The sequence below is a fragment of the Epinephelus lanceolatus genome, chromosome 1 (assembly GCF_041903045.1).
Source record: "Epinephelus lanceolatus isolate andai-2023 chromosome 1, ASM4190304v1, whole genome shotgun sequence".
NCBI classification, from domain to species: Eukaryota; Metazoa; Chordata; class Actinopteri; order Perciformes; family Serranidae; genus Epinephelus; species Epinephelus lanceolatus.
This window is the reverse complement of record NC_135734.1, coordinates 449383-475808: the sequence shown is the minus strand read 5'-3', so window position 1 is coordinate 475808 and position 26426 is coordinate 449383. Positions and strand designations below refer to the sequence as shown.

The window sequence follows — 26426 nt, the reverse complement described above, 5'->3', positions numbered from 1 at the left end:
TCATATTTAAGTTGTGTAAATAGGTTTATTTTGTCTACCCAAATTAGATTCAGTGTAGAAAGGTTTCTTTTTTCAGACAATGAGTTTTTTAGGAGTTGTAGTTTACCTTGACATGTTTCGACTGTCACTGCAGTCTTCTTCAGAAGCATCATCTGACGTGTCTTTATTAGCTGGTAGTATCCCGGAGGTCACGCCCCCCGCCGCCCGGTGTTCTTTGTAGGACACGGGCGGCGGGGGGCGTGATCAGCCTGGCAATCCGATTTGCCAGGCTGGTCACACCTCCGGGATACTACCAGCTAATAAAGACACGTCATGACGCACGTCAGATGACGCTTCTGAAGAAGACTGCAGTGACAGTTGAAACATGTCAAGGTAAACTACATCTCCTAAAAAACTCATCGTCTGAAAAAAGAAACCTTTCTACACTGAATCATATTTAAGTTGTGCACGATAATAAGATGATATAAGACTATCTAAGTGCACAAATTTCTACAGTGCACATTCACAACAAATACAAGACAATAACCTATGCCTAAATGTCAGCATAACTAAGGAGATGATAGTGAAGTTTAGAAAGAAACAAAAGAAGAAGCAGCCGAGGAACTGTTTTCCTCTCAGTGGGTCCTCGGGGGAGAGGAAGAATAGCTTCAAATACCACGGTGTCTACATCACTGAGAGCCTGACCTGGGCGCTACATACTGACTCAATGGTTAAAAAGGCAAGGCAGAGACTGTTTAATCAGAGACACCTAAAGAAAATGTGGGTCTGCCTTCATTTTTTTCCCCGTTAAAGGTTTTTTGGGGGGAGTTTCCTTATCTGCTGTGAGGGTCAGAGGGATGTCCTATACTGTAAAGCCCTCTAAGGCAAATTGTGATTTGTGATATTGGGCTTTATAAATAAAATTGATCGATTGATTGACTGAAAAACTGAGGAATTTCTTTTCCTGCACCAGTGAGAGCATCTTGATGGGGAACATCACTACCTGGCACGGAACAGCACCGAACAAGAACACAAGGTCCAGCAAAGACTGATTTGTTCAGCTAAACTCAACGTAGGCACTGCTGCATATCAGAAGCTGCAAATATAAGAATCATCAAAGATCCCAGCCACCCACATAACTGCCCTTTTACTCTGCTGAGGTCAGGAAGAAGGTACTGGTTACACCAGGCAGCACTGAGAGCTTCTGCCCTCAAGCCGCAAGGATCCTAAATGAAGATCCTGCCTTGTAAACATAGACATTTACTACCTCTACTAAATATTGAAGGAACTTTCAACTATTCATTTTACTGAAATCGTATTTGTGATTCCACGCAACAAAAAAATTGAATTGAATTCTACATGTACTAAAAAGTATAAATGTGTGGCCTGAGTGATTCCTGTGTGTGTGTGTGTGTGTGTGTGTGTGTGTGTGTGTGTGTGTGTGTGTACATATGTATTTGCTGATACTGCACTGTAGATTTGTGTTTAGTGGATCACAGCAGGCTTCTCTCTAACAAAGTTGAACCTTATTGGTATATATATTATCACTGAATCACAGTCAGTCCTTGTGAATCTCAAAAAATTTAATAATTTGATGAAGTTTGACCCACCTTGGCTTTGAAGGCCATGAGTTTAAGGATCATCTCCACAGTGAAGAGTACAGTGAAAATCACATTCAGCATGTCAGACAGGTGAGTAACATGGTCTGACTGGTTACAGTGCTGGGGGTTAAAGAGGTACAGATGACAGCAGCATCAATATCAAGACAGAGTGATTGAACTTGTATGTACTTTTCACACATTTGGTAAAATCATTTGGTAAAAGGTTCAGGACCACATGACTGACTCAGCTTTCCTGTTGCCCTGTTCACACACTTGACCTCAAGTGGCATGTTCTTTGTTGCTTCTGACCAGCCTGAAGCTTATTGGAGTATTTAGCTAAGCATAGAATGTACATACTCAACTCCGACTGGACAGTTACTTTCTTTTCTTGCCACTATACAGAGCAATAGTGAAGCAGTCCTCATAACTGTGCATAAAACATATTATCAATGTTTTTAAGACATTATTACATTTCAAAAACTCAGAATGTGTAGTCTGTTATCATACATTAGAGCAGTTCTCTATGTGTCTTTACACCTGGCTAAAGATACGGTAGTTATAATGTGCTGAGTCACATAGGACTCAGATTCTTCTTTTAAACAGCGTTGTTACTTTAGTATGAAGGTATATTGCATTATGAATGCCTAACTTATAATACATTATGTCCACCACTTGTAATACTTTATGAGTCTTGGTATAAGTTGTCATGCATAATGATGAACATTTATTAGGAGTTGCATAAAGCCTTATAAATGCACAATATATTATAATGCATACATTATAATGTCCTATGAATGTGCTTATAATGCATTAGAGATATGACAGACAGACAAAGACACAGAAAGATAAACAGTCTGCTTTATGCTTGTGCTGTGTGTTGTATTCATACCTGCATTCCCAGACACATGGTGTTGAGCATAATAAGGAGGAACATCAGATACTCAAAGTAGCAGGAGGTGACGATGTACCACACCTGATACTGGTAGGGATTTTTGGGAATATAACATCGCAGTGGTCGGGCCTTGAGAGCATACTGCACACACTGGCGCTAGAGAGATAAAAAAGAAGGTGGAGGTAAAGGCTCTACACAAAACAAGTGTGTGATAAATCAGAATGATGGATTTTTGAGGCCAAAAGCAATAACAGACACTTCAGAATTAAAATTAAATTTAACAACGATATATAAAATTATTTTGCCTCTGCTAGTTTAAAGTAGTGATCATAACAGAAAAAACTACAACAAAGTGCCATACAAGTGAACATCCTTCCCCCAGTGATAGACAGATACCTCCAATATATATTTAAAGGACTTACTTTTTTTTTTTTTTTTAAATAGTTCAATTAATTGCATAAGGTTTCAGTCAGAGGATATATTTTCATCAATACATGCACAAGGTACCATAACAACTAACACATGTAGACTGAGTACTTACAAATGCATATGCCTATATTCAGAAACAAAGACAATGAGGAATTCATTACAGGTGTCATAAAATAATAAAAAAATATATTTTACCAATCATTAGAGATATTGTTTGTTATATACCTCACCCATTTTTCCCATCTTTCTTCAAAAATATAAACTTGATTTCTAATTCTCATTGTTATTTTTTCCATTCCGTATATCTCATTTACAAGATCCTTCCATTTGGAGTTACTTAAATTATCATCTTTTAACCAATTTTTTGTAATTTGTTTGATTAATGCTACTCTTATTATTGAACAAATGAACATCATTCTTCCTGATTTTTTCTGGCAGTTTTCCAAGTAATAGGACTAATAGATTTTTATTAAAAGAGATGCCAAAAATATTTGACAATTCTCAAACAGAATTTTCCCAGAAACCACCTATAACTTTACATGACCAAAATACATGACTGTGGTGTGCTATTTGCTCCCCGCATTTTCTCCAACAGCTTGAAGTTAAGTTACCTTTATATTTTCTTTGAATTTGGGGTGTCCTAAAATATCGATTTATAATTTTCCATGCAAATTCTTTCCAGTAATTTGAGTTAGTTGTTTCATGTATGTTTTTACACATGTTCCCAATCTACTGGTGAGATATTACAAAGAATTTCATTTTCCCATTTGTTTTTAACATTGAGAGACATTTGTTTATCTTGATGGTTAGCTTGTATTAGTTCAACTAATTTAGTTAAGAGTTTTTTTTTCAGTACCACAATCATATATCTTAAGCATGTATTTTATCAAGGGGTTTATTTCTTGAATAGATTTCTTTTTTTAAACATCAAAAAGATAACTTCTCACTTGCGAAGAATCGAAATAAATAAGGCTTGGATAAACCATATTGCAACGATAACTGTTCAAAGGATTTAATTTCTTTATCCCCAAACATTTGTCCAAATTTACATAATCCTTTAGAAGCCCATATATTAAATGTCTGATCCATTTTATTAGGAGAGAAGTCAGGATCACTCCCCATTTCTTTCAAAAAAAGTACATCTTCATTTAATTTTAAATTATGACTTCCCTCCAAACCTTAAGTGTAGCAACTACCCATCTATTGTCTAAGTTCTCAGCGTATGATTTTTTTGTATTTGGAAAAAGGGAGAGCAGTTAATGGTTTATCTCCACAGTTTACTTCCATCTCTCTCCATTTTATATGTGGACATTCTATCAGCCACATTTTAACATTTCTTACTTGTGCTGCTTGATAATAAGCTTACAGGTTTAGAAGGTCTAGGCCACCCATTTCTTTTGGCAGTTTAAGATAATTCATTTTTATTCATATGCCCTGATGAAGGCCAGTGAGCATGGCCGAAACATGTTGGTGATTTTAATGTTCATCATGAACTAGCCATTTAATAAAGGCCTTTTAACTTTTGCACCAGAGAAGAGTTGCCTTGGATTTTGTTTTTTTCAAGAAATTCATTTTTATTCTTGGTTTCCTGCCATCCCATATAAACTTCCTTATAATAGAATCCCACTGTTTGAAGATGTTAGAGACAATATATATGAGTAGTGCTTTAAAAAGAAACAGAAATCTTGGTAATATGTTCATCTGTATAATTTTGACTCTTTCCCATAAGGAAAATGGGATTATGGACCATCTGTTTAGGTCCTGTTTGATTTGGCTTATTAATTCATCAAAATTCTTTGCCAACAAGTTGTCCACATTCTTTGTTATATTATTCCCAATATTTTTTATCCTTTCCACATCCCAATGAAATGTGTATTTGTGTTTTAGTTCATCACTAATTGTACCGCTCATAATCATTACTTCTGATTTATTAACATTCAATGTATAGCCTGAGATGGTTCCAAATTCCCCAATTATATTCATCAATGATTCAACTGACTGTTCATGCTCAGACAAGTAAATTATTATATTGTCTGCATACATCGACAATTTATGATTAACTCCTGCTATGTCCATAGGCGTTTCTAGCCCATTTTTGGGGGTACTGAAGCACCCCTAAATTGAATCCCAGCACCCCTAAAATTTGAGAGATTTTTTTTAATTTTTTACTGTATGTCCCTTTTTAACAAGCTACAAAAGTGTCAAAACCATACAGTACTTGGTTGCAACGTAATATTTTAACAACAAAAATACAGTAACAAAATGGTTTGATCTACCCCATCCCTCCCACCTTTCCCCGACTCGGGCTCTGAGTGCTCTATCTGCACAGAGCAATGCGCTGAATTCCAGAGTGGGTGGTATGCAGTAGTGGTGTAAGTACCTGGCTGAAACCAGGACATGTGGCACATTTCTAAACTTCTGCCACTCAATACCAACACATTATTATCATTACCAGTCCTCATTTTTGATGTATTTAATCGTAGGTGGTCAGTACCACTGTCCTCTGTTTGAATTGGAATGAGAGAAGCTAGCTGTTGTGTCATGTGCATGTGTTAATATTAAAGCCAAGGTGCTACTGACTAGCTGACTGGATGCCCATTAACATTATAACTCCTATTGTGTGTATTTATTATTATTATTTTGTAGATTTCAAGCACTTTTCTTTTTTGAAGTGTATTTTTATTTATGTATTTGTATTATATAATACAGACAAGAAGGAAAAAGGCAGAGACAAACATTGAAACAGTCAATTGCTGTTAATGTGTTAATGTTGCATGTTGTGCATTGCATTTCAAATAATAGTCCAAAAAATAAGTCTAAGGTCCATTTTTGGTATTTTTGGTAATCACTATAGAGGGCTGGTTTACTCCAGAAACATACATACTGTTTATGTGTATGATGAGGAGCTGCTGTATCAAAATGAGTTATCTTCCCCCAGAAATTAGGGTTACGATATGTTTCTTTTATGATTCCAATCCATTCCTCTTTTGCTGTGGCTCAGCATTTACATAACCTTTATCAGATTTGATGGTTTAGTCACAGACTTTCCCAAAAAGTGTCAGCTGTTGTCAAAGTGCATTCCAGCGCGTCACAAAGCCACATCTGTTTTGTTAAATGTTGATTTTGTTTCTAAACTTTTCATAGTAGATGGAATTAAAGAGTTGGCTGCTTGTCATGCTGCTGTAGCCTCTAAAATATTGATGATGAAACCAATTGATAAGCCATTTTCAGATAGGCTTGTGTCTAGTGAACAACTGCAAGAAATTCCACAGATTTTGTTTGTATCTCCACATGGACTCATGTTACTGTGGAAGGATGCTGAAGGAGAAATAGAGCCTTTCATTTGTGCAATCACAAAGGATGAGATTGACAGTGATGTAATGCTTGATTCTTGTTATCAGTTTCTTAATATGATACCAAATGATGAAGAGAGAAATAAAAATTACATCGTTTGGGTGTATGAGGATTCCTCACATTTTTTCATCAAAACATTGCAGAATGATGTGAAGCCACAAATTCAGATAAAAGACAACACAGAGGTCTCAGTGAAACAGCCTTCAATTTTAGCCTCTGTACCATCACAATTGTGGGCCCAGCATGCAAATCATGTGGGACTATTAGACGTGGAGCCATATCAGGCAAAAATAAATTATGCTCAATACCCAGTGTATGTGAAGCAATATCCACTTTCAAAAGAGAAAGAGGAAGGGATTCGACCAGTGACTGAAAGTTTACTAGAACAAGGAGTGATTGTTCCATGTCAGTCACAAAATAATACTCCTACTGTATAAATCCAATTTTGGAATCCGGAACAAAGAAATACAGATTTACACAAGATTTGAGGAAAATTAATGAGGCAGTGTTTCCTCTAGCTCCAGTTGTGCCTGATGTGAATGCAATTTTGGTTGCGATACCAGCTGATTCTAAGTGGTACACTGTTGTGGATTTATGCTCAGCATATTATTCAATTCCAGTACATGAGAATACACAGGATTTGTTTGCATTCACATATTGTGGTAGCCAATATTGATTCACAAGATTAAGCATGGGATTTGTGGATAGTCCCACTGTCTATGCAGCAGCAGTGCAGAAACATTTATTTAACTTGGTTTTACCTGGTTCATCTGTGTTAGCGCAGTATGTGGATGACATTACTATTGCATCATCATCAGAAGACTGCATCAGAGACTCTCTCACTCTGCTGACGTATCTTGCTGTGGGTAGCCATAGAGCATCACTGGCAAAACTTCAGTTTTGTCAAACCTCTGTTCATTATTTGGGATATGTACTGAAAGACGGCTGTCGTTATTTATCCCCTGAGAGGATCCAGGCGATCAAAGACATTCAAAGACCAAAGACAAAGAAGGAACTGCTTTCCATCCTTGGACTGGTGAATTATTGCAGAGCATGGTTGCCAGAATATGCAGCATATAATGCTATTTTGAGGGCAGCAACACTGAAAGATACACCCCTGACTATTCAATGGACGGAAGAAATGAGGCATGCTTTCAGACATGTGAAGTACATGCTGTGTTCGGCTCCAGCTTTGGGCTTGCCAAATTACAAGATGAACTTTCACCTATATGTGGCAGAGGATGGAAATGTGGCTGCTGCTGTGCTGGCTCAGATGCACGGGGAGAAACCAAGACCTGTAGTTTATTACAGTAAAATGCTGCCATTAATTGTAAAAGGCATGGTATCTTGCTTGCGTGCTGTGGCAGCAGCTGCGATGATGGTTGAGAAAGCACAGACGATTGTGCTCAGATATCCCATGATTCTTCATACCTCACATGCAGTTAACATAATTTTGCTCAACATCACAACACATGACCAGTCAAAGGAGAAGTAATTATGAACACATTTTGACTGGAACTCAAAATCTCACCATTTCAACAGCAGCACACTTGAATCCAGCTGTATATTTGAAAACATTGTAGCAGGGCAAACAGGAGGTGGAAATGGAGATTGAGCATGATTGCATGGAATTAATTAATTCCACGTCTAGTATCAGAGCAGATTTGCAACAGACTCCACTGGAGAGAAATGACATTGTTTTGTATTGTGATGGGTCATCAATGCGCCCAAATGATAGAACAATTCTATCAGGTTATGCAGTGGTGGATGAAGAGGGTCGCTGTTTGGAGGCATATAAGCTGCCAGTGAAATCAGCGCAAGCAGCTGAATTTATTGCATTGACCAGAGCCTGTTTGTTAGCAGAAAATAAAGCAGTAACAATTTATACGGACTCAAAATATGCATTTTCAGCAGCACATGATTTTAGTAAAATATGGGAAAACAGGGGCTTTGTGACAACTGCTGGGAAGCCAATTCAACATGCAGCTCTGATTAAGGAGCTCTTAGCAGCTATGATGCTACCAGCACACATTGCAATAGTGAAGTGTGCAGGACATGCTAAGGTGGATTCAAAGGTTGCTAGAGGCAACAACTTAGCTGATGCATGTGCAAAAATGCTGCATTGCAGGCTGACTTTCCTTCATGGATGAATGTTGTAATTGCGTCACAAGTATTAGGGCCTCCATTTACAATTAATGATTAATGAAGCATCTGAGGTTGAAATTAAATCGTGGAATTGAAAAAGAGGGGATGTTATCAGGATGCTGATCAACTGTGGAAATTTGGAGATGGAAGAATAGCATTGCCAAAGATAACATATGATCCATTGATTAACTATGTGCATGGTTTGACGCATGTGAATTACAAGGGAATATCAGATTATATTTCTAAGCTTTTCTTTGCGACTGGAGTGGAACAACAGGCCAAAGAGTTTGTAAAGAGATGTTTGGTCTGTGCTAGGTGTAATCCGGACATGAACACACCAAAGCATCAACATTTGCCCCCACCTAGTGGACCATTTCAGCAATTACAGATTGATTTTACGCATATGCCAAAATTTAAAGGTTATTCCTATCTTTTGGTTGTTGTTGATAGGTTTTCTAAGTGGCCTGAAACATTTCCAGCTCGGAAAGAAAATGCCCAAACTGTGGTTAAGTGTTTACTGGAACATATTATTATTATTAAGATTTGGCTTGCCTGTTGGAATTGACTCAGTTCTGCACAAGTGGAAAGGACAAATAGAACAATTAAAGATAAACTGACAAAGCTATACCAATCAAAGAAAATGAATTGGTTAGAGGCGTTGCCATTAGTACTAATGTCAATAAGGTCAATGCCAAATAAAACCACTGGTTTATCACCGCATGAGGTATTAATGGAACGTCCCTTTGCTTTGGGAGTTTTGATGAATGATAAGCCAGTGGTTGATTTAACACAATTGCAGGAATGTCAGCAAGAATATGTCAAACACTTATACCACTTTGTTTCTGAGTATTCTACACAGGTGACTGATGCCCTTCCAGTGCCGGCGGAGGAAGCAACGCATTCTTTCCAGCCGGGGGACTACGTGCTGGTGAGGAGCCTGAAGGTGACCCCAGGAGAACCACGTTACGGACCACTGACGCAGGTTTTGTTGGTCACGAGAATGGCAGTTAAGGTCAAAGGCCAGCATACATGGATCCACGCCAGTCGAGTCAAGCAAGCTCCGGTCCCACCCGTACGGGACCTAAGAGAGGCAACGAGAACCTCAGACACAGGCTGAGGGATTTGGGGTTTTAGTCAGATGGACTAGTGTAATCATGCTGAGTGAACTCATTGTCCATTACAACAAAGCAAGATGAGTTACAACAACTTCAACTTAAAAATATACTTAAAAACTCATAGTAATCCTTTCAGTTAACTGCAAATACTATGTTAGCGTCGTCATTTTATGTAACACGCATGCGCCGCCGTATGATGTGATGACGCGGGGGCGTCATGACGACATTGTGTGATCACGCAAATCTGAAATTGAGCAAAGAAGCTGGCTGACATCTTCTTCAGAGCTGGAACCGCGCGCCATCATCAAGTAAGTATATTTATATTTAAACTAGCAACTTTATCGTAGGCAATGCAAATTCATTTATTCATTCATTCATTCATTCGATGCATATTTCATGTTTTGTTCATTTTGCTTATTGGGAATAAGCAAAGCTAGCTAGCCGTTGGTTGGAAATTTTGCTGACAAATGGCATCAGTTCACTTCATTCTGCTTTCATTAGCGCCACACTCATTAAGCGGTAACATTAACTAACCAATTAATTAGCGCAAAATGAAGTGAGTTACAAGAGGTGCATATTGTCCCCGTATGTTCTCCCACTTGTCAGCCTCTCAGCCGGGAGGGGGAGGAGGAGGGAGGAAGTCGTCGGGCTCGGCACCTGTTCATGTTCATGTTCATGTTGGCGTCCGTTAAGGAGTAACTTATCATTTTTTTCTTTTTGTTAGGGAGTTTAAGCAAGGCGATGGTCTTTTTAACTTCATTGCTGCAGAAAAAGCGACGTCCTGCTTATAAAAAGCTTGACGGTATAAATTAATTAGATTATTATGTTATAAAGATCCGCTCTACGTGTGATTAAAGAGGAGCAGAGGGGCAGATTGACTTATTGTTCGGCGCAGATAAATGTGCTGGTGAACAGCGGGTCTGTTCAGGCTTCTCCCTCCTGTCTAAGCCCGCGGCGTCACGCATGTTACGCCTTTATGCCCGTGTTGTTTGGTTATGTGTTAAAAACAAAACAAAACAAAAGGCAGAATATAGAAGAGTGTTCGTGGCGCTGATATTGCGCGATCTCTGTGTAAAAAGGGCCTCTCTCTCCTCTCTGTTGTCAGTGACAGTGGACAGGCAGGAGTGGAAGAGCTCTGAAACTTTCTTGCACTGAATAGTTCCATTATGTGATGAAATATATTAATAGTTTGTTTGATCATCACCTTCCCATCGTGCAATTGATTGATTAAAGCACATTTGTGATTGTCGATATGTTTTTTGTTGTTTTTTTAGAAACCAAGCTGTCCTCAACACACACACACCAGTAAAAGGTAAGGTAAAATTTAAATTTATCAGAGTTTTACTATCAATTTCACCTGTACTGGCCAGGCACCACAAATGGTACACTAACATGTGTCAGCCTAAATAGATTTGTAAGATTTGTTGGTGCACTATTTTTTGTATTTATTTAAAATACACAAGTAGCTGAAGATGATGTCTATTTACTGGAGGGGCTACTACCTTGCCGTTTCCAGCACTTGTTTTTTGTGCTGTCCCTCAACTCACAGGTGCACAGGTGAGTTTAGGGCTGGATACATACTTGGCCAGTCCATCACCTTCACCTTCAGCTTCCTCAGCAAGGCAGTTGTCATCTACTAGGTGCGTTTTGGGTTATTATCATGTTGGAAAATTGCATTGCAGCTCAGTTTCAGAAGAGGGGCGATCATGCTCTGCTTGGAATTCATGTTTCCCTAAATGAACCGAGCTCATGATAATGACCCAAAACACACCTAGCAGATGACAACTGCCTTGCTGAGGAAGCTGAAGGTGAAGGTGATGGACTGGCCAAGTATGTATCCAGCCCTAAATTCACCTGTGCACCTGTGGGGCATCCTTAAGCTGAAGGTGGAGGAGCGCAAGGTGTCTTCACATCCATCTGCTCCATGATGTCATCATGGAGGAGTGGGAAAGGATTTCTGAAGCAACCTGTGAGCAACCTGTGCGCATAAAAAAATCAGCCAAAACAGCCTATATTTTTGTCAATAAAAAAATATAATAATCTAACCGCAAATGTTGGAGGAACTCTAGCCGCCTTCCCTCTTCCCCGTGTGACACGGTTATGGGCAGTTTTCCAAGCCACTGTTGGCACAATGAATATAAGCCCCACTGTCGGCAGCGTGGAAATAAGTCAAAGTGTGGCGGAGATGAGGGACCGGGAAAAGCAGCGGACCTCGGGAGAAACCTGCTCCGTTCTCCCCGCAGTTTGGGACCGTTCGCCACGGTACCGCTGCTGGGCAGGGTGGAAATAAGTCCTGCAGAGTTTCAAAGGACCTGGAGAATGTTTTAGGATAGTAATAACATATAAGATAATCATATTGCAAAGATAATATATATAAGATAATAACATTAAAGACAAAATTAAATTGCAATACTTTTTCAAAACTTGATGATTTTACCTTTCTCTACATTTTCATTAAATAATTGTGCTTGTAAATGTCTATTTGCATCACGTTTATTACGGAAAACACATTATTTGATGGATTGATTGAATTTACATTGTGCCCCTAAAGTTCTTTGTGTGCTCCTAACTTTTTCAACTTAGGAGCACGTGCTACTTGGGAAAAAAGTCAAGCCCTGCCTACTATCTACAGAGGCTTTAGATTGTATATTTTCATTCAATTTTGTTAAAGTCACCAGAATGTCTTGTGGACTGAGGTTATATAATTTCAATAGCAACTGTATTTATATATCATGTGTTTTGGCAGGCATCAAACCAAAGGAAGAGGGCAGCAGTGTTGAAGGGCCTACCATTGTACATGAGGGAGAATCCCTCTGCATTCATGAAGATGTGTGAGGTAAATGGCGTAATTTCATCCAAGATGATCCAAAGAAAACTAGTTCACAATGAGCAGGGGTGTATTACAGAAAGTGGGTTTAGTGAAAATTCTGAGTTTGTTGAGAGAAACTCTGGGTTTTTAGTTCCAGAAAGAGAGATAATTTAAACTCTGGGTCAGTTACCATGGTAACTGACTCTGTGAACCTAACCTTTGACAAACCCTGAGTTTCTCTCTGTCTCCTCAGAGCCAGACATGCTGTTTTATTTTCTCATTGATTCAGTCCGTATCAAAGGAAGCATAAGGACGGAAAATCAAAGCATAATTCTTGTGTCAAAAGCATATTTTGATCCCCAACACCTTATTGTGTGACTTTGGTGTTTTAAAAGGTTATATTGTCACACAATAACAAAAACAAACCAACAGATTGGTAGACCAGTAACTCCAGTGTTCTGCGAGGTAAAATTACTGATTTTGCTACTGGAGTCTGGTTCAGGGAGAGAGAGCGATATTTGGCTTATATAACGGCAGTTTCCCTTTTCCTTTTTTTTTTTTTTTTCGGTAACCGAATATATTCGGCCGAATATTGCAAAAAAACAGGCGTTCAGTATTCTGTGGAATAAGTGAAAAGCAAGGCCGAATAATAGCAGCGTGTTTTGATAACGCAATCAAACAGCGTGTGGTGACGGACAGAGTAAAATGACGGCAGTGTGGCGATATTTTACTCCGTCCATCACCGCACTCGCATTTACCATTAAAAATAGTTTTGTGCGAGCAAAATAAATCATTCAGCACGCTGTGTGAGTACAAATTTCAACCAGCAGCAGAAACGTAAGGTGACTCCCGTCGGTTGTGGGTTGAACGGGGGTCACAGACAGAGACAGGAATGTATTCCTGTCAAATACAGCGGCCATAGTGCTTCACGGCGCAAGATAAGGCTTACCGGCGACGGAGAAGTCCGGCTCCAATAACGTCCTCTTCTTGGTGTCATGACTGCCCAAAACTACCTGGACAGCTGAGCCGTGGCGGCACACAGGTATGTGACGTGTCATGGGACTGAGCTAGGGGGTGCGAGTGTGCCTGCGCCGAGGCCTCTACTGTAGCCTGGGGAGTCGATAATGGCGGACTATTTAGTCTCGAAGAAATCAAAGAATGCGCCACTATGGCAACACTTTGGCTTTGAGCCAGACGAAGGAGGCAACCCTTGTTTGCACTGATTGAGTAAGCTGCAAATTTTATTTGTAAGGAATAAAAGAAACAACGTGTTACTGTCATTCTGTTGTCCTAAGGTCGTTTTTTTTATTTTAAATGAGTCAATTGCGCCCCCAAGTGGCGAAAATCCGGTATTGCCGACTTGATGCAGTTTTTCACAAAAACCGGACTGTTGTTTTTTTCTCATACCGACCCAACCCTAGCTCTGTCTTTTATTTACCTGTTGGTGTGCTGAATTGTAGTATCTGAGCTCCATTGATGATGGCTTTTTTTAATTTACCATGCACAGGCTCAACACAGAGTAACTCAGAGATGGAACTGACTCTGATCAACTGTTCTGGAACCAAAAACTCAGAGATTCCCATCTCAGGGTTAATCAACTCAGAGCTCAGGGTTAGGCTCAAAGTTTTTAAACCTGCTTCCTGAAATAGAACCATGGGTTACACTTGTTTTTTTTCCTGCATCCTGTGTGTATGCACTAAATGGCAATGCATCTCTAAAGCACAGACACCTTTGTTGTTATTTTCTCTTTGTTTTTGCATGAAGCCAACGGATTCTGAAGAAGATATCATCAGGGGAATGGTGATTGGAATCCTTTTCGTAGCTGAAGATGTGAAGGAACCCCTTCCAGTTTCCTACAACGATGTTGCTATCATGATCAAGGAAAAGATTGTCATGCGTCACCTGCGTGAGGTACCCAACGCTTTTGCGAACCTGATGGGACTGCTGTACATGCTGAACCTTGACTATCCAAAAGACTTAAAATACACCTTTGAGGTGATTCAGCGCCTGTTCATGGGAATTGGGTTGGACTCCTGCACTGCCAGGGTCCACACACTGAAGAACAAATTGGTCAGTTGGTCAGAGTGATGGGCATGTAAGATGTCTCTGCATTTGTCCCAAAGAATCCTATTTTTTTTTGTCATTTGTCCATTGCACTATGTAAGAGGGGAAAAAAAAATTTCATGTTCTGACTGATCTCTATTACTCTATTCTCTGGAAATCTGTGTGTGAGACACTGCATTTATGTTGAACAGAGTGGACATTTGAGTAATGTTTGAATTACTTTTTTCCATGTTCTGACTGACATTTAACCAAGTTTCTCAGTTAGAGAGGCATTTTTTCTATGTTTGGTTGCATTTTACTGCAGCAACCCTCAACACTCACTCCCCCAATTGGAGTCTGTTGAACAAGTCACTTAGAATCTTTTTTTTTTTTTTTCATTAAAGGAGGATGTGTGAGAGGGCCTGAAGGCTTTTGTTTTGTCTACACACTGATTTTAGCTTTAAAAGCAACACTGAACACATGTGAGTGAATGGGTTGAAGTTGAAATACACTTTACATGAATAAAATTCTTGACTGAAATGTCTTTTCAGCTACTTTTTTCATGTGTTAATATTTAGGTTGTATTGGTTAGTTCTCATGTAGATTTATAGTAGCTTCGTAAGTATTGTTTGCTTGTCCTGGTAAGTTTTAGAGTCTGTCAACTTGTGTAAACTGAAGTAACTTGGTAATGTAAGTTGAAAGAATTAAGTATTTCATGTTGAGCCAACTTGATTCACATTTATAAAAACTTGATAAAACGAGTTCAACCAACATCTTTTCAGTTCTCTTAACTAATGTTTTCTAATTCAAATTATTTGACACAGGAAGTTGAGTGAACAAACTGCATGTTGCATCAACTAATTTATTTAAGTTGATAAACTTTACACATTACATTGACATAACTGAACTCAGAGAGTTAAGTCAACAAACTGCATATTGTATTAACTAATTTATTAGTTTAACTAATTTAAGTGTAATGAACTTGGCACTTTTAAGTTTACCTAACTTAACTTAGTCAAAGCAACAAGATGACTTGACTAAGTCAAGTTGAGTCAACAAATATTTTTTTACAGGGGAGGAGGAGGCGAAATTGAACCTCTCCTTCATTACGTATGGTATTCTTTTTGTCCTGACGATAAGTGGAGGTTTGTGTTGGGTGACGATGTACACCCAAGCTATGACAGAAATGAATTCTGAAGTGAAGACATCAAGATTTATGACTGCTATGCCACCACTGAATGAAACCCAGAATCAAGAACAAGATCAAAACTTTTTACAGGCTGCATATGTTGCTGATGATGTTATTTTTTCGAACACCACTGTGATGAAGGCATGCAAGGATGTGAATGTGAGGTCAGAAAAGCATGTAACCGGACGGGGAGAAACGCACCGCATGAAGCGACATGTAGATCAATCTCTCACTATTGGTAGAATAGAGCATGTGCCCTTAACTGAAGCTGAAGTACAGTGCGTGCTTATGCCTTCACGAACAACTGGTACTAAAACCTTCTATATTAACTTGATTGATTTCACTACTTTTGAGTCAGATGTAGTGCGACTGACAGCAGAATATGATTCTCCGGTGAGTGAAGAAATTGAGCTAATTTCCAGAACATTGAAGGGACCAGAAGTTCCAATGCCAGAGTTTTGTAATGAGTTATGGAAGAAAATGACTCCTAAATTTCTTGTCCAAAGAGATGTAGAGGTGTTATTGGATCCGGAGCGACCACGTGTAACAGCGGTAGACAAACACCCACCAGAGATTTGTATTCAACCCTTAGGAGGGGCTAAAGTTCACATTTTAGGAATGACCATAGACTGTCCAAAGATGGTGTATGTGGACTCTGATCTGGCCATTCCGGTGACAGAATATATTATTTGGGTATGTGGTCTGAATGTGTACACATACATTCCTGAGAGATGGCAAGGTGTGTGTGCCCCGTATTGGATTTCTGGAGTGGATACTTTTATTCCAGTTGTACAGGATGATGGTGATGATGTAGGAGGACAAGGTACTGATAATGCTGTAGGTATATTGACATTTAAGGAAAATGATGAGGATTTACTTTATGAAACATTTGATTTGTCATTTCATGCAGATAATCCAAGTGTTTCTAATTTGTGGTATCAGTTTATGACAAGGAAAGTGAGAAAAATAACATCAAATTCCTGTTATGCATGTTCAGTAATGCCGCAGTCAACAAATCAGTTATTCCAGATTGTGGCTGTATCATTAAAATGTCCCAGAGGGATACCATCCCGCTGTTTTGAGGTGTTTCAGTTTGTCTTGCAGACACATCCTTTTGTGGGTGCACTTGCCCAAATGTCATTCACAGGAAATAGACCTGTCGTGATGATACGACAATTGTCTCTGAAGGATGTTGTCGAGGTTGGGATAGAAAAGAGTGAAGGGGTATATCACAGAATGGGGAAGTATAAGATTTATTCGCATATTACAGTTACATACCATATTTATAGTTTCTCTACGTGAATCATCATTAAAAGTGTGTGTGACATTTTATAAAAAGCATGTATTGAATCTTCCTATAGTAGAGCAGAGCAGAGTAGAGCAAAGTAGAGCATAGTAGAACAGAGTATAGAGTGCAGTAGAGTAGAGCAAAGTAGAGCAGAATATAGTAGAGTAGACCAGAGTAGGGCAGAGCAGAATAGAGTAGAGTAGAACAGAGTATAGTAGAGCATAGTAGAGTAGAGTATAGTAGAGCAGAGTAGAGCAGAGTAAAGTAGAGCAGAGCAGAGTAGTGCAAAGTAGAGCAGAGTAGAACAGAGCAGAGTATAGTATAGTAGAGTAGAGCAGAGCAGAGTTTAGTATAGTAAAGAAGAGCAAAGTAGAGTAGAGCAAAGTAGAGCACAGTAGAACCGAGCAGAGTAGAGCAGAGTAGAGTAAAGAAGAGTAGAGTATAGAGTAAAGCAGAGTAGAGTAGAGCAGAGTAGAGCAGAGAAGAGCAAGACTTTGGACCACAAAATTATGGGGTTTAACTACTGACCATTCCATTTTGTCAGTACCGAAATGATCATGTCACTACCGAAACTTTACCATAGGTTTCGGCAGTGACTGTTATGGTAGTGACATTCCTAGCTATTTTTCAAGATCACTAAAGAATGCTAGCAGTCACATGGTTTTGGAAGAAATTTATTTAAAAAATGATGGGAGTCAGCGACTTACCATGCAGCCATTTCGGACGGGGGTGCAGTACAACCCCCCTTCTCAGAAATTCAGGGGTGTGGCTAAAAACCAGACTCAACCAGTGCATTAAAACTCTTGTGTTTCAGTAGTGACATGAAAACAAGGGACACTAATTTTTTTAGCATAGTTTCTTAATTTAAAAATTAATCCCACAATACATCTAAATCTTTCAACTTCTTCTTGTTTTAAATTACACTTTTGAAAAAAATATGAAAAATGTTTTAAGTGTTATTTACATGAATTGAATTTTAGAGGTCAGGGTTGGGGACAGCTACTGCCCAATAGAAAGTACCCTATAAATGGTGATTTTGTAGATATTTAGCTTATCACTTTTTCATTTAATGTCCTGGGTTTAAATAGGTCATAATATAATCTTTGTAAATATCTATGTCTAAACACTCAATTATATCATTTTTGTTGTTTTTTTTGTTAAGGGACAGCACTTTGCACAAAATCGGTAGAAAGCCCCATATATAGAGGTGTATCCCCTACCAGTCTTTGTCTGATGAAGGGCGTGTAGCCTGAAACCTCACATTAGTGGTTATCTATTAAACAGCTATTGGAGCTATATCTGGTGTGTGGCCTCTTCATGTAATTTTTGGATTCATCTTTGTGTCCAGCACCCAGCTTTACCTGTATTTGGATGTGTGTGCTTTGATGAACCTTTTTGCATAAATTTTTACAAGCACAGCACTTCCCTTGTGACTCCTGATAAAGAGTATCTACAGCTGTGCCACCTATCAACACAACCTACCTAAGATCATGGAACCGAATGCTTCTGCCACGTTTGAATTCTCCTCAGAAGCCTACTCACGTATCATCTTACAAGACTCACTCTTCAGTGCCACTGGTAATGTCAGTGAACAAGCGGGGGTTTCTACCAGAAGTATGATGAGATTACAAGAAAGAGAGACACGTTTGTTCCTGCATGCTGTGACACTCAATGATTACATGCAGGCAAAAAGGATCCCACAGGGTCTCAGGATCAACAAGGGCCCTATCTAGGAAAAGACAATGATGCATTCTGTGATCGCTGGAGTGAAGTACTGAATAAATGCTCCTTTGACCTGATGGCTCTCACCATCCAGGAAGTATTGGCCAACCTCGCGAGAGTGCGTGAGGAGATAACACAAGTACAACAACAACTACAGGATGAGTCTACAGACCCCGTAAAACTCAAACAGCTCCTCGATGAGTATGAACACCACAAAAATGAACTGGTCAAAGAAATCACTGCTTCCAAAAAGAAGAAATTTGAGAGAGATGCTGCTGACTGCAACAGCGGTAGAATTTACCAGTGGAAAAACCCATACTTGTGGAAAAAACGTGGATCCAGGGCGGTGAACAGAAATGCACGGGCAGGTAACTCAGCGCATAAAGACACCCAGCAGCTGACCAGCGACCTGGAGTATGACTCGGAATCCAGCGCCTTCTCCCAAAAGAGTGAGTCTTTTTTAGAACATGGGAGAAGAAACGATCTCCTACCACCACGCAGAAGAAGAAAAAATTGCAGGCGGGGTAAGAGCACCTCCCGACAGAGGGCCATATCGGACCCGGCAGACACAGAAACTAAACAGGTACAAAAATGTGATAAACTTGTCCAGCAAAACATTATCCAACACTTGTTTGACCGCCTTATGTAAAGGACTTTCTTTCGCTCCCACCACACAATGCCGTGATTTTGATACAATGGATACAACTTTTTTTCAGACTTTGTGGCTCAGAGAGTTATTCAGTAGCCATGCTAAGCCTCCAACAGAGAACATATCAGCTTTGGTCATCTCTCTTCCATCCTATGTTAAAGACTCTATGGAGTTTACTAAGAGGTTTCAATCTATTCAGTTAACAGATGATAACTGCCTCTTAGTGACCATGGACATCGAGTCACTGTATACTAATGTACCCTTTGATGGTGGACTACAGGCGGCAGAATTTTTCCTAAACAAATGCCCCAATTGTACTCCCAGCACTGCCTGTATTGTGGATCTCATACAAACTGTTCTTACATCTAACTTCTTTCTTTGTGGCTGTGACTTTTATCTTCAGGTCTCAGGCACAAGCATGGGAGCCAAAATGGCCCCAAGTTTTACTTCCTTGTACTATGGACTTTTTGAAAAGGACACCATTCTGAATCATCTTCGCAACCCGCATCTACCCCTCATTTCCAACAGGAGGAGGTATATTGATGATATTTTCTTTATCTGGACGGGCTCTGAGACCCAGCTGAAGGAATTCCATAATTATGTCAATACCAACAGTCCCCATTTGAAATTCACCATGGAATACAACAAACATAAAATTAACTTTTTAGAGTTACTTGTTTACAGAGACTCTGATCGACTAGGCACTGATTTATTCCACAAAAGCACTGACAGAAACTCTATACTTCATGGCCAATCATTCCATCCCATTCCATTGAAGAGGAGTTTGCCTATTCCCCAGTTTAGCTGCATTCGTCGCATTTTCAGCTCTGATGTGGACTTCCAAGTCCAGGCTGCAGACCTGGAAAAATGTTTTCTACAAAGACAATACAAACAGGAATGGGTTGCGGAGGCGCGTACATGATTCAACAGCATAATACAATCTGAATGTTTAAACAACACCAGACCCAGAACATCTGAGTCCATAATCAACTGTGTTATTGTGTTGTTGGATGTCACTAACTCGGCTTCTTCTCCGGAGCCTCTGTGCTCCACTGTCTCTCAGATTAACTCATATCGCAGCGGTGCCTGGACAGCGTGACGTGTGTGGTTGTGCTGCTGCCATGGTCCTGCCAGATGCCTCCTGCTGCTGCTGCCATCATTAGTCATTAGTCATACTTCTACTGTTATTATACACATATGACTATTGTCACACATGTAAACTGCCAGATATTAATACATACTTTCAACATATTGTACCACAGTAGCCAGAACTATAACTATAATATTATTACTTTCAATAATGTTGTAACCTACTGTCATTACCTGCATCTCTCTCTCTGTCTCGCTCTCTGTCTCTGTCTCATTGTGTCATACGGATTACTGTTAATTTATTATGCTGATCTGTTCTGTACGACATCTATTGCACGTCTGTCCGTCCTGGAAGAGAGATCCCTCCTCAGTTGCTCTTCCTGAGGTTTCTACCATTTTTTTCCCCGTTAAAGGGGTTTTTTTGGGGAGTTTTTCCTTATCCACTGCGAGGGTCATAAGGACAGAGGGATGTCGTATGCTGTTTAAGCCCTGTGAGGCAAATTGTGATTTGTGATATTGGGCTTTATAAATAAAATTGATTGATTGATTGATTGTTATCCAGTATTCACCTCTGGGCAGAGATTTCCAATCTATCATTCAAAAACACTGGTACATTATTGAGTCTGATTCTTCTTTCAAAAGTTTAACTACAGCACCCTGCATCGTCTCCAAAAGTAGATCAGGAGCTAGAGCCTTCAGCTATCAGGCTCCTCTCCTGTTGAATCATCTTCCTGTTGCGGTCCGGGAGGCAGACACCGTCTCCCTATTCAAGACTAGACTTAAGACTTTCCTCTTTGATAAAGCTTATAGTTAGGGCTGGCTCAGGTTTGCCTTGTACCAGCCCCTAGTTAGGCTTACTTAGGCCTAGTCTGCCCGTGGACCTCCTATAATACACCGGGTACCTTCTCTCCTTCTCTCTCTCTCTATCTCTCATGCCTTGTTACTGCATCTTGCTAATTCGGCCGTACTGCATGTCACTCTCTGTAACTCTGCTTCTTCTCCGGAGCCTTTGTGCTCCACTGTCCCGCAGTTTAACTTATATCGCAGCGGTGCCTGGATAGTGTGACGTGTGTAGTTGTGCTGCTGCCATGGTCCTGCCAGATGCTTCCTGCTGCTGCTGTTATCATTAGTCATACTTCTACTGTTATTATACACATATGATTATTGTCACATATGTATACTATCAGATATTAATATATACTTTCAACATATTGTACCACAAAAGACAGAATTATTATTATAATATTATTACTTTAATTAATGTTGTTGTAAGCTATTACCGTTACCGTCTGTCCTGCATCTCTCTCTGTCTCTGTCTCTCTCTCTGTCTCTGTTTCTGTCTCATTGTGTCATACGGATTACTATTAATTTATTATGTTGATCTGTTCTGTACATCTATTGCACGTCTGTCCGTCCCAAGCCCCAACCTCCGGGGGAGTCGAGTAAGGCCAATGCGGAAGTGCCAAAAACTGCAGTTCTCACTGACTGTCCACTTGAGGCTGGCTCCGGAAGTGAGTCAATCCCCATAGACTCCCATGTTAAAATGCCCAACTTTAGAGCAGAAATATGTTTACAGCCTGGTACAAAAAATGGTTTTGGTCTCTATAGTTAATTTCCCCTTTCATGACAACTGTGTGTGGGGGGTTAATTTTTTTCTATCTCGTCCGTTTAAATGTTATTAACTCTTTATGACCTACCATAGAACAAGTCCGCCAGAACATATCTTTACAATTTTACCTGCTGTAGGGCCATTTTTTGGAGTATTTTAATATGCTATACATCAATACAACCCTTAAATCCCAAATTTTAATAATATGTGTGGACATATGTCCATACTAATGAAAGAAATTGCTAAAAAAGTGCAATAAACCACTAAAAAAATGAAAATCGTTTTTGTTTTTACTCACATTTTTCTCAATACAGAAATATCATGGCTGTATCCCTCAAAATTGTAAATGTAAAAAAGTTGCACAAAATCCTTTCAAACCACAGAAAATTTATTTTGAGTGTTTTCATAGCTTAATTTTTGAGATACACTCATTTTTATAAAATGTGACAAAAACGAAAGTTAAATGCACATTGTGCACAATTAGCAAAAATACAACATGTACATCAAAATAAACTATTTACAATAGAACAACCAAAGTTCCAAGTTCAAAGTCAAACATTACTTTTCAATAGCACCAGGGGAGCTGTGATAGGTCTTGTGACAGTTCCTGTCCACGATGAGCAATATTTTTTGCTACATTTTTATTGGTGTTGGCACACAGTGTTTTGATGAAAGTACATCCTGAACAGCTCAGATGGAGAGGGATTGTCCACATACTGTGATAGAGGTGGCTGTACACCTGGCCTCCTTTTGGGCAGAAAATGTGGTAGGGGATGTGGCTCCTTTTTCGGTTCTCCAGCCAGCTGCATCACCAGGGAGTGTCTCTGACCTGGAGCCTCTGTTTGCTGGAGACCGATTCCTTCCTCCCCCTCTGCCTCCCTCCGGGGTGCAGGGCGAGGAGACCCCCACTTCCTCCTCCTCATCATCATCGTCAACTCTGCATACAGATGTTACACAGTGTGTTAGATATGTTCAACATGAGAGTAATACAATAATGGTGTGTATTTAGTGCAAAATGCTTTCAGTTGTGTTACATATATATTTTCTTTACTTTACTCTGACTCAAAAACAAACAATATTTCATGAATATATACATACATGTCATAGGAGGGATCTCTCCCTTGGATGAGGTTGGCGTCATCTCCACTGTCGGCAGAATCCGGACCAGATGAGTGGACTGAATCTTCATCCAACGCTGTAATTAGCTCGAAAGCTTCACACCGGGAGAAAAGCCGTTTCGCGCATCCAGGTTGTTGTGGTTCCATAAATATATGTGTGCAAGTGTGTGGTGAGTGTCTGGTGTGTGTGTGTGTGTGTGTGTGTGTGTGTGTGTGGTGAGTATCTCTGTGTGTGTGTGTGTGTCTAAGTGTTGTTGTGAAAGAGTAAAATACAAAACGAGAGCGAGAGCGAGTGTGTGACAGCAAGCTGAGAGAATATGGCTTGCTGTTCGATTAATTATACCAACAGACCGTCCAAGAAGTCTGTGCTCCAGGTTTTTCAGTACGTGAAAGTCGGAAATTTTAGTATTATTTTATTTATGTTTATATGTTAGCACTAATTAGCGGGTATCGGTGTCTGCGGTCACCACAGTCACCACCTAGCTTGTCAGCAGCGTGTATTGGTGTCTGCGGTCACCATCTAGCTTGTCAGCTTATTATTATATTATTAAGCCTTTATTTAGGACATGTAAAATCACGTTGATACCAGAGGTCTCATTTTCAAGTGCGACCTGTATCACAGCAGCAACATCCACATCAAGTTACAGAGCCACAGACAATACGATACAACACAAGCTTAGCTCGTTAACTAGCTAACCGGCCAGCTAACGGTTAACCTTCGAGCAAGAGGCCAGTCCGGGGATGCATCTAAGTCAGAGCCTGACAGAGAAGTGTTAGGATTTAGGCATTTAGGGAGAGAATATTTTGAACAAAAGGCTGAGGCTGTGTGAGGTTTGAAAATAAAGGTCCACCACGTTAGTTAGCTAACGTGATGAAATGTTAACGTTGTCATATGAGCAGTGTAACGTTAACGTAACATTCAGGCTATACTAGTGTATGTAAATTAAAAAGTGGCGAACTGTGTGAAATTACAATAAGGTGTGTAACGTAATTAAAAAAAACTAATGTGACATTTGACTGTCACATATAAAATATGTATGTTAAGATTAGTGTATGATATAGGCCTGTAGTTACACAACAATAGATAATGCACAGACAGAATATGAGGACTGTGATGGCCACCATCTTTTTGTTTTGCTAAAATAAATTGATTATGATCTGTTGAACGTTTAAGTAATTTAAGTGTTTGCATGTAAAGGTGTCTGTTAAGTAGGTAGCTAACACATATATTACTTTTAATATCTATTTGTCTGTGTTAAGTTTTCCTCTAGGTGACCCAGACAGACTGGACCAGTGGACACTCAACACGAGGAGACAGAACTGGACTCCAAACAAGACTTCCCATCTGTGCAGTGAACACTTTGAGAGTCATCACTTCAGCACTGACTCCAGGATAAAGACACCTTTTTTTATACAGTACCTCACAAAGAGTCAAGAAACTTATTAGTTTAAAATGATGAATTATTATCCATAATACATTTAAATGCATTACATAAATTACTAATTGTCATACATTACTAAGTACTCAATTAGGGCACAGCTTGCTCTGTACTATTACTGACAAGGTGAAATTACTGACACACCAGTGCAGTTTAGGTGTTCCCCTGATGCAAAAGGCCAAATGAAGATTTTATCAATCAAGGAACATGACATGTATTTAGCGACTTTAACATTTTAGTGCCTTTTATGCAAAGACCCTTTATCAAAGTGAGAATTACTACCTTTTTCCCCACACACAGTCTGTGAAGAACCAATGGAAAAAAATATTCTTATAATGAGACAGCCGAACATAGCATGATTCCACAGTGGCAGTGAGCTTTGAGAACAGTTCAGTTTCCTTTTGATAGCAACAATTATTTTAATGCGGATGAATTGCATACTGTACATTCATACTCCAGTTGTCTTGGTAGTACACTGTTAAATTTAAGATCACATTCAAATATAAAGTCAAATATCTACAGAACTTAAACACAAAACTATTTTATGAATGACAGCCACTTACTCAGCAATAAGATCATTTTGGTGGTGAGTGGGCTTTTTTTCTGGTTTTGTTTTAACATTTCTTTAAGACAAATGAAGAAATTTCACTGAGAAACTCTTCTCCTTTTGTGAAAAACAAGGAAATATCTGCACACTGAATAGTTTTAAGTCCCATTGGAGGTATTATTTATTTGTGACATTGTGACATATGAGAAGGTTCTGTGGGTATTACTTGGTATTGAGGCTTATATAGTGAGGCTAAAAAAACGTAACACACAATTGGCTCGTTATGTTTCTGTTTGCCTCACTATAAAATGTCACAATACCTTTGCCTGAGGAAGACCCTCTCAGAGTTGGCAACATAGCGAACAAGTGATACCTCCTTGGGGGCTTCAAAACTATTGTGTCCAGCTAATTCTTTGTTTTTCACTTTGAGCCCTTTTATCCAGCCACATTCTTTTGTGTTAAAACTAGACTTCTAACAGAGCAGCAAACAAAGGTCACTCTCCATAATCTTCTCAGGCTCTGCTGCTGGGTGTAAGGTGCTTAGTTATCTTCAAGTACAAAGTTAAAATAATCAGGCCCACACGGAAATGGACTGCTTAATTATTTGTCAATGACAATGTTAAACATTAATGCTTTATGTTTTATCTGTAGTGTATGATTTGTTTGCCCTTTCAATTGACAGTCAGATTTGATTGTGAAATACAACATTCAGTCAGTAACAAAGACAAAAGGAGTGCAAATGTAAATAGAATTTATTGAAATTTTAAACAAGTTATAGATGAATATTAAAAACTTAACATTAGCCATGACAGCCTGGGCTATGTTCAGGCCTAACAAAATGTGTCCTAAAGGCCAAATTCAAAAGCAGTGACACTGCCAACTGTAAGCAGTTCACTGCGTTTGGAGATGGTCTTTAAGACAATTAACTAATTTACTTAAAAATATAATTTCTCCTAGGTGTGAGATGAATGTGTCTGATGTGAGGGTGCTCAATTATGGCACCGTTTAAACTATGAACAAATGTAGCCATGACACTGTTAACACATTTCCTGGCCTTGTCAATCTCCCACCTGCACCTTTGGGCCAATGAAGAAAATATTATCTTAATGCCAGAATGCTGGAGGTGAAGCTGGTGCAGGTCCTCCTTCATCATGCTGACCAGCTTGACACTGCTGACCTTCTCCATGTCATTGCCGCCACAGTGGATGATGAGGACATCTGGTGCTGCTCTTCCTCGCAGGGAGTGAGAAAAGAAGGAGAAAAGGCCTCTCCACCCCAGCCAAACCAGCAGACACGGACGCCCGGCATGCTGAGGGTGCTTCCTAAGGTCTCTGCAGCTCTCTGGACACCACGCCGGACATAGCTGTCACCAATGCTCCACACTGTGCATATGAAAGTAAAATGAGTGT

The 26426-nt window shown here is 39.5% G+C and overlaps 1 protein-coding gene across 1 annotated transcript in view; it reads right to left on the bottom strand.

Annotated features, from left to right (window-relative positions):
- Positions 1-26426, bottom strand: part of LOC117251027 (dihydropyridine-sensitive L-type skeletal muscle calcium channel subunit alpha-1-like) — a 590852-nt gene that overhangs the window by 297112 nt on the left and 267314 nt on the right. The window contains exons 26-27 of the mRNA XM_078166193.1: positions 2470-2628; positions 1590-1700 (exon numbers count right to left, since the gene is read on the bottom strand). Coding sequence (XP_078022319.1) covers positions 1590-1700; positions 2470-2628 — 270 coding nt within the window. The remainder of the gene's footprint in view (positions 1-1589; positions 1701-2469; positions 2629-26426) is intronic.